Below are 10,149 nucleotides of genomic sequence, written 5' to 3'. Positions count from 1 at the left end.
TCAGAAGCAAACAGATTCATTACTTACCAACAACAGCTGCAAATTCCAATAAAACAACATCACGTTTCGAAGTTTACTTTCCTTGCTTTGTCTAACAACACTATCATGAATCTAGCAAATCATTTTTGTGGGTCAGAGTGTAGTATTTTTATTTTGTTTCATAGCACAAATGTTTATTAGCATGTTTCTCACATTGGCTTTAGCCACGAAGGGAGCAACCCGCCTGCCCGGCAAGTGCAGGGGGTATGTCCAGCAACACATGCCTCGGGGGGAGTCAACGTCTGCATAGCACAATAAATTCCCATGATTTGTGAATCAGTTTGAATCAGTTCAGACCGAACAGCTAGTCCCACAGCCGACAGCTAAAATGGCTGTGGAAAAATACGATTTCTGCTAATAGGATGAAGTATCTAACAAAATAACTATATTATGGCTTTCACTAATCATAAACTATTTACATATAATATAAAAATGTCAGTACATTTGTGGACAAAATTCTTAGTTAGCCTACTCAACCTTTAATTAGTCTTGATACCATACCTGGAGGGTGATGCATCATATTTTATATGTTATAAAGCATTATTCGAGGAAAGGAAACAGACAAAAAGTATTTTAGGTTCAATCAGAAGTAACATTATGCTCTGTTGTTGTTGTTGTTGTTGTTGTTGTTGTTGTTGTTGTTGTTGTTGTTGTTTGAAATCAACCTTTGCTCGTTTACTTTAAGTGCCATTATAACTCTGCTTCATAAATATTTTCCTCAGAAACTGATGGATTCAACAGAACAGGCTGTTCTCATTGGGATGAACCCAAGATGCCTGTCATTTCCCAATACCAGCTTACTGAGTTTCAGCCTCATGGCTAGAGGGTAATGCCAAATAACCCACGCCATAGCCTGTGACAGCTTGTTCATTACATTTTCCATGTGAAGTTAGGCTGAAGAATTGCTGATGTACAGTGGGGAAAAAAGTATTTAGTCAGCCACCAATTGTGCAAGTTCTCCCACTTAAAAAGATGAGAGAGGCCTGTAATTTTAATCATAGGTACACGTCAACTATGACAGACAAAATGAGAGAAAAAAAATCCAGAAAGTCACATTGTAGGATTTTTTATGAATTTATTTGCAAATTATGGTGGAAAATAAGTATTTGGTCACCTACAAACAAGCAAGATTTCTGGCTCTCACAGACCTGTAACTTCTTCTTTAAGAGGCTCCTCTGTCCTCCACTCGTTACCTGTATTAATGGCACCTGTTTGAACTTGTTATCAGTATAAAAGACACCTGTCCACAACCTCAAACAGTCACACTCCAAACTCCACTATGGCCAAGACCAAAGAACTGTCAAAGGACACCAGAAACACAAATGTAGACCTGCACCAGGCTGGGAAGACTGAATCTGCAATAGGTAAGCAGCTTGGTTTGAAGAAATCAACTGTGGGAGCAATTACTAGGAAATGGAAGACATACAAGACCACTGATAATCTCCGTCGATCTGGGGCTCCACAAAAGATCTCACCCCGTGGGGTCAAAATGATCACAAGAACGGTGAGCAAAAATCCCAGAACCACACGGGGGGACCTAGTGAATGACCTGCAGAGAGCTGGGACCAAAGTAACAAAGCCTACCATCAGTAACACACTACGCCGCCAGGGACTCAAATCCTGCAGTGCCAGACGTGTCCCCCTGCTTAAGCCAGTACATGTCCAGGCCCGTCTGAAGTTTGCTAGAGTGCATTTGGATGATCCAGAAGAGGATTGGGAGAATGTCATATGGTCAGATGAAACCAAAATAGAACTTTTTGGTAAAAACTCAACTCGTCGTGTTTGGAGGACAAAGAATGCTGAGTTGCATCCAAAGAACACCATACCTACTGTGAAGCATGGGGGTGGAAACATCATGCTTTGGGGCTGTTTTTCTGCAAAGGGACCAGGACGACTGATCTGTGTAAAGGAAAGAATGAATGGGGCCATGTATCGTGAGATTTTGAGTGAAAACCTCCTTCCATCAGCAAGGGCATTGAAGATGAAACGTGGCTGGGTCTTTCAGCATGACAATGATCACAAACACACCGCCCGGGCAACGAAGGAGTGGCTTCGTAAGAAGCATTTCAAGGTCCTGGAGTGGCCTAGCCAGTCTCCAGATCTCAACCCCATAGAAAATCTTTGGAGGGAGTTGAAAGTCCGTGTTGCCCAGCGACAGCCCCAAAACATCACTGCTCTAGAGGAGATCTGCATGGAGGAATGGGCCAAAATACCAGCAACAGTGTGTGAAAACCTTGTGAAGACTTACAGAAACCGTTTGACCTGTGTCATTGCCAACAAAGGGTATATAACAAAGTATTGAGAAACTTTTGTTATTGACCAAATACTTATTTTCCACCATAATTTGCAAATAAATTCATTAAAAATCCTACAATGTGATTTTCTGGATTTTTTTTCTTCTCATTTTGTCTGTCATAGTTGACGTGTACATATGATGAAAATTACAGGCCTCTCTCATCTTTTTAAGTGGGAGAACTTGCACAATTGGTGGCTGACTAAATACTTTTTTTCCCCACTGTATTTGAGGTACTAAGCTTTGTGACACCAATGTAGCTTCATGGAGCAATGCATGATAACAGCTGCAGCACCTGTTGCTGACAATGGCATGTGGCACTGAATTATGACATCATCATCTTTGACTGTTCTGTTCCTGAATCATCTACAGTACATTTTCAAAGCTGGAAAGAGGGAAAGTTGGTATGAGGTATGCAGAGAATGTCAGTTCAGGGAGGCATCTTCAATCTTCCATCATTGCATCAATCATTGCTCACATGCCTACCCGCTGAACTCATCGCATGAAGCTGTTTCATGTCATAGTGTCCTTTTCAGTGGGACAAAAAGTGGTTGGCGCAGGGGCTGGCTGGGACATAGCTTCAGAAAGTGGCTGGGGCTGGGGCATAGCTGTCGAGGTTGACAGCCTGTTTCTGAGGCTGTTGATCTGGCAATGACTCTGAAACCTGACCATGCACCTTACAGAATGATCCAAAATATTTTCCCCAGCTGGCACTTGACGTTCTTCAATTAAAGAGGCCGTCATACTGTCTCATACACCCATCAGCCATGATTTATCGATGTATACTGAGCAAAAATATAAACGCAACATGTAAAGTGTTGGTCCCATGTTTCATGAGCTGAAATCAAAAATATGCACAAAAAGCTTATTTCTCTCAAATTCTGTGCACAAATTTGTTTACATCCCTGTCATTTCTCTACCATAAGCCTCCTTCAACGTTGGTTTAGAAAATTTGGCAGTACTTCCAACCAGCCTCACAACCGCAGACCACGTGTAACCATGCCAACCCAGGACTTCCACATCCGGTTTCTTCTGAGGGGGGGAGTATTTCTGTTTCTGTCTGAAATAAAGCCCTTTTGTGGGGAAAAACTCATTCTGATTGGCTGGGCCTGGCTCCCCAGTGGGTGGGCCTATGCCCTATTTTAATTGACTGATTTCCTTATATGAACTGTAACTCAGTAAAATCTTTGAAATTGTTGCATGTTGAGTTTATATTTTTGTTCAGTGTAGTTTGATTGGTGTTTGGATTCCTCCCTAAAACTATGATTAGAAGGAAATGATCACATCTAAATAGTCAGTTCTTAGTTTCGATGATTAATCTACCATGTTGTTATTAAAATGGTGTTAAGCAAAGATCACATTTTTTTTAACAGAAAGCAAATGTATACACAACAACTTGCTTGTGAGACCCATAGTTGGTCTATGACAAATGTGGCATAAAATATTGTTTTGTTTGATTGGTGATCAATAAAGACACACATAAACTTGTACAATTCTCTATTTTCTTTAGAAAATGGTCTAGATAACATGTATGGCATCACTAAAAAGGCCTTGATGTTGAAAATATATTAAATATATGCTTTACTACTCTGTGGTCAAATACGTTCTGTGACAAAATCTGTATTGTTAAAGGCCAATGTAAAGAGAGTTCGTGCAAGCATTTCCAGGATCCATACTTCTACATCATCACATGGAATTATTGTGAAGCTATAAGTAAAGGGCAACCCTTACTGAGGAATACCTGGGTAATCTGTCCACTAATACATGCACTGATGATGACAACTTTGATGTATGATACAAGAACAATGGACTCCGAACATTACTCTAAGTCTCCACCTAGGTTTATTTATACAACTGTACAATTCTTTGGGGGAAAAGGAGATGGTGAATGAATGTTAAATGCATTCAGATGAAGGTCAAAATGTTCCCTGTACTTTGGCTCTGACATTTGGGTGAAAGATTAAATACATTTTACTTTTACTTTTACTTTTATACTATGCGCTCAACTCTGGCCCCAGAGGTCGTATTACCTTGAGCAATATCCTGAAGCATTTAGCCTATGAGGTATCTGAGAAGTCTGAGGAGCATGACTCACCTTTAACCTCTTGGTGTGGTTTGGACTGGCTAATACAACTCAATGAAATTAAAGTGGTGTTAGTCACTCTTTCCACTGGTCGCCTTCCTCACAGGACAGCTATGAACCAACCTGAAACGCCAACCAACCTGAGCCAACCACGGTGACAGCATTGGCAATGATATGATGTAGTAGGGTAAAAATAGAACCGTAACATTATAAGAGGCTCTGGAGAACCACAGTACAACACACAACCTCACACACAGACAGACCAACTGTCATTCATCTCCAGCCAAAAGCAAGTTCTAGAGAAGCCTATATATTATCACATCTAACAGGGAGTCAGTCAACTTTCTCATCTCTCTCTCCACTATGCTCTACACACACAAGATTAACAGTCTAAACAGTGGGGATGTGTATCTGGTGAATGCCCACTGCGATGTAAAGGAGAAGGACCAGGAGAAGAAGGAGTCCTACCAGGCCACTTGGCTAGACTTGGTGATGGAAACAAGACCAGAACAACAGTATGTATAGTGACATGATAGATCGTTTTATAAAATGTTGCTTTAAATCACTGATCCAGCTGAGTGCTGTTGTTCATGTTCAATGTGTGCCACAAATTCATTATTATCATTCACTAAATGAACACATTTTCAAAAAGATTATATTGGTCTTACTAATCACGTGTCTAAGAACAGTAAGAACAGCAATACACTTTCAGACTGCTCTTTAAAAAATGTTATTGCTTGATTCCAGGACCACATTGTTTGAAAATGACTACTCGAGAAAGGAGACCTACAATCAGAAACAGGTGGCTCATTTCTTGGTCCAGAGAAACCCCAGTCAGCAGATCAAGATGGGCACAAGGGGTGGAATGCTGAAGGAGTACCAGCTGCCATACAAGAACGCCCTCCGTGTGCCCATCTTCACTCCCAGCAAAGCCGCCTCGCCCAAAGACCTGTACAGAACTCCCTCTCCATCAGAGTACAAGTCTATCATGGAGTTTGAGACGATCGCCAAAGGAGTATGTTCAGATAAACAGGAGATTTTCGAAATCACAAAGGACTTGCCTAAAGTCTCCCAACCTATCCGTGTTAACTTCAGGGCATCTAGTCTTATATCCCCAACACGTGAGTTTTCACACTCCTTCAGGGGTTGAAAGGGAAGAATGAATGTAGGACGTTGGAGGTCAAATCAGGGGAAATGATATCAGCAATGTGTAAATGAGCGAAGGGAAAGGTGAAGGGAATTATTAATTTCTTTATAAAAGAGACTTTTAATTTTAACATAATTCTGGCTGTGAAAAATATGTTGAGGGAGCTGTTAACATGTGGAAAGGATAAAGTGAATTTGAATAGAACAGTGCATGACACCATTTTCTGGGTCAGTATCATAGACTTTATGGTCAGTATATTCAACCTAGGAAAGTTTTTTCTTGGCAAACCTCATGTAGGACCTCTAAGGTATTTTCATGGACATTAGCTGGTGCTGCGATACAAGGAAACAGAAGCTAATGTTGCCATCTAGTGGTAAAGCATCAGGGTGGAAATGTATATCCACTTCATATACTATATGTAAAATGTTGACTGGTGTACTGTAATGTGATCTGTAATGTAATAAATGACAAAGTCAAAATCAAATAATAAATTGATGGGATCTCATCTCCCACCCATTCAATATGTCTTTTCACAGGTGTATTTATTTTATTTCATTCACAGACAGACTTGCTGATAGTGGATATCAATAACAAGATTCTAAATGTTCTGTGTAATAGAGCCCCACAGTGGAGGTGTCATAATACCCATAAAACCTAGCAGTCAAACAGGGAAATGGTTCCAATCGTTTTTCCACCATTAATTTTTCCCATAGGGAAATAAGGGCCGTGTAGACTTACCCTGGCGTAACGTTTTGATAACCATTTAAATCTCTCTAGGACAAGGTGACTTTTATCAATATATTCGGTTCCATTTACTCTCAGTTTCGAAAATGCTAATTATCATCAAAGTAGACATCATGCAAGACTGCAAATCCCTGCAAGCTCCTGCAGGTCATATCTAGCTGACACTTTTGCTAACAGGTATTGTGTCAATTTAAAACATGCATAAGACAGTTCACAGAATTGTCAATTTAAAGAAATGTAGCCAATTTATTCATTACTACCTTTAGCTAACATTAGATAGTTAATCGGGGGGGGGGGGGTAGTAGGTGCCAGGCGTGCCGGTTTGAGTGTGTCAAGAACTGCAACGCTGCTGGGTTTTTCACGCTCAACAGTTTCCCGTGTGTATCAAGAATGGTCCACCACCCATAGGACATCCAGCCAACTTGACACAATGGGAAGCATTGGAGTCAACATGGGCCAGCATCCCCGTGAAACGCTTTTAGACACCTTGTAGAGTTCATGCCCCGACGAATTGAGGCTGTTCTGAGGGCAAAATGGGGTGCAACTCAATATTAGGAAGGTGTTCCTAATGTTTGTACACTCAGTGTAGTTGCCCCACTCTGTAGAGCACTGCTGTCAAAATCCAATAAAATCTATAAAATGCCATTGTATTTGTCACAAGAGTAATAAAATACAAAAGAATGAAGCTATATACAGGGAGTACCAGAACCATATCACTGTGCATGGGTACGAGGTATTTGCAGATATGTACATAAAGGCAGGGGTAAAGTGACTAGGCATCACAGTAGCAGAAGCTGAATGATCTTTAGAGGTCCCGTCCACGGTCCTCCTAGCTCAAGTTCAGTTACAGTTCCACACCTCTGTCCCACCTTCCCACATAGGAACCTTGGGCACCCCAGGCTACTGCTTCAGCCTGGAACCAGCACCCTTGTCTGGGGTGGGGTGAAATGGCTAGCTCCTGGCCGTAGATACAGCAGATAGAGGATTACCATGCCTCAAGGATTACCATATATACCCGAATGTAGTACTAAGGTCTATTAAAAATGGACAGGGGGCGCTGTTTTGAAGCGACCACACAGCCATTTTGGTGTTCCTCCTCCATTGTAAAAAATATATTTTGTAAGCTATAAAAATGAATCTATTAATGTCTACAATTGTTTTTGACAAGTATATTCTATTGCAGACACCTTAATGAATACTTTAAAATTATATTAAGTGAACTGAACATGAAAAATATTCCTGAAAGCTTTTTTTTTCTTCTTCCAAATGCTACTGTCCCCACTACAAAAAAGAAATACTTAAATACATGTAATTTTGTCCTTTAAACATTTGATTGAAATAATGTAGAATTCCATTAATTCCTATGGAGGACTGCTCCTTCTGGGGAGTACCAATATGGCGGCCAGTAGCTTCAAAGCCTCTCATTGGCCATTACATAGCATCAGCAATCCAGGGTTTATACACATCACTGTCTACTAAGGCCTTGCTGATCTCACAGCCACACAATGTGTCTCAACAGAGCTTTGCAGGTTTTCAGGAAGTTGATAAAGCACCTGTCTTATATATCCTTATCTAACTCACTTAATCCTACCACTGCTCATTCCACAGAAAAAGAAGCCTATCGCCTACATCGACCATAGCCCAAAGGCCGGCAGATGGTGATATTGAGTTGTTTCATTTGAAACAGGCCAGATCCTGTTTCATGGGTAAACATTTGTCTCTTTTGAACAGTCTGACATTATCCACCACTATTATAAAGGCACTGCCTCTGAAATATGGGTGCACAGTTCTCTAGTCAAGGTTCACATGGTTCATATTCACTAATCGATGGGTTGGTTGTTTAGCAACAACACCGACGCGTGTGCAACTATGGGGCAAAAAAGATGGGGTTGGCTTAGAATGTTGACAGCATGTAAACAACAGTTTCTTGTCCTTGTTGCTAGCCATCTGGCCATCCAGAATCACAACTACTCATGGACTTCTGCCCCATTAAGGGAGTGAACTTTTTTTTATAATAAGGGTTACATGGAGAAAATCTGACCTCTCTGAAAAGGATGGCCCTCCCTTCAGCAAAATATATTTACCTAAACCCTTGTTTTATTTTCTTCAAAATCTTAAGCTAACAAGGGGTAGGCCTGTGCTTTTTACCATTTTCTTTAATAAAAGGTAGGCCTATGGCATACCCTCCCATACCCCCTCAATTCAAGTCTTGGTTTTAACTTAACAGCCCTTCACTGACACGGAGGTAGGCTATTTAAAGAGTGCATGGTGGGTGGAGGAATTGACTGACAAATCTATGGATATAGCAGCCTATAGCCTAATTTCGTCTGTCAACCAGGTAGGCCTATCTCTTATTTCTTAAATAGGAAGAAATATGCTCCAACACAAAGCCCTCTTGTTGTTAGTAAAGTCTAACTAAAATGAAGATGTTGAAATGAATTATGCCTACTCGAATTTGCCTACTTTCAGCACCATGAGCTGTCCATTTCCGATTGTGCTGCGGCTCCTACTTCAAGTTTCAGCACCACAATATAAGTTACTAAAATCTGGTTTATTGTGATGTCAATAACTCTGATAAATACATAATGGGCAAGAAACATATTGCTTTAAATAAAATAAATGATAGTAGTAGCAAGCTATCAATGTTGACCTCCGGTCCTCCTTCTCATCTTTGTGCTCTCCTCAAACTGAACAGAACATAGGCTATAGGCTAGTCTGCACTCAAGATAGTGCATTTTTAGACTAGGCCTAATAAAAAAAGCCTTGGACTCTCATCCTCAACTGCCACCTTAGGCCTACACAGCACAGCCATTGGTTAGGCAGGACAAAAAAGGTTTTTGATCAGCAAGAGCAGAGCAGGCCGGGGCTCAGGGTTGGAATATCCATTGCAGTGTGTAATACAGCCTAGGTGTATTTACACCATCCCAGCAGCTATCTTAGAAATATATCTGCACTTCGTAGCCTATAGGCTATAGGCTATGGATCATTTGATTGAGACCACACTAAATAGCCTATAGATTGGTTAGCTGACAACTTCACAAAAACGATGTGCATTTTCACTCCCTTAATGGGGCAGAAGTCTGTGAGTTGTTGTGGTTCTGGATGGCCAGATAGCTAGCAACAATGACAAAAAACTGCCATGTGGGGAATCGTAAGTGTCTCGTTTCAGCTAGTTTTATCTTGTTCTTGATACCATATCTTGTTTTGAGGTGTTTTGACTGATTTCCTGTCAATGCTAATATGGCTATAATTCACTAGCTAGCTAACCAACAACTGTAATGTTGTATTTGAGAGACAACAAGTGCTCATTGTGCAAATGTATTTATTTTCAATAAACATTGGAGACTATATATAGTTTACATGTTGTCACCAATCTAAGCTAACCCTGTTTTGCCCCATAGTTGCGCACCCGTCCTTGATATTGCATGACCAGCTAAGAATCAGAGATGAGGGGCTGCATTTGGCACACATTGATAGGCTATATATAACCTAATAAGCAACTAATTCTAAAACACTGAGAAATATTGACATTTCATCGATTACAAATGACATGACCCTCCCCTGGACTAGATTTAAAAAAAATACTAAATCCTCCCCTTGACTGAAATTGAAAAAGCATGACCTCGCCAATTTTCCTCCAGGTAATCCCTAACCTGCCAATTGTTTTTGTCACATTGTCAGCTAACCCATCCGTAGCCCAAAGGCCGGCAGGTGGCGATATCGAGTCGTTTCATATTACCATCCAGAGGGAATGCATGCAGACACTTGTATCCCCTGTGGACCGCTTCATACATTAAACCAGTCATCATTCAGGCTGCAAAGGTGTCGATTTCCTCCTTAACT

At 40.8% G+C, this 10,149-nt stretch overlaps 1 protein-coding gene across 1 annotated transcript; it reads left to right on the top strand.

Annotated features, from left to right (window-relative positions):
• Nucleotides 1-4,778: 4,778 nt before the first annotated feature.
• LOC311118995 (telethonin-like) lies at nt 4,779-5,565 on the top strand (the record flags this gene model as incomplete). The annotated part of the gene is made up of 2 exons (XM_084157695.1): nt 4,779-4,930; nt 5,163-5,565. 2 exons carry the CDS (start codon nt 4,779-4,781, stop codon nt 5,563-5,565), a joined length of 555 nt encoding a protein of 184 aa, XP_084013821.1.
• Between the last annotated feature and the right edge of the window lie 4,584 nt (nt 5,566-10,149).

The sequence above is a fragment of the Coregonus lavaretus genome (assembly GCF_964263955.1).
Source record: "Coregonus lavaretus genome assembly, chromosome: 3".
Taxonomy (NCBI): domain Eukaryota; kingdom Metazoa; phylum Chordata; class Actinopteri; order Salmoniformes; family Salmonidae; genus Coregonus; species Coregonus lavaretus.
Note: the sequence above shows the minus strand (reverse complement) of the source record. Positions and strands in the feature narration are given on the sequence as shown.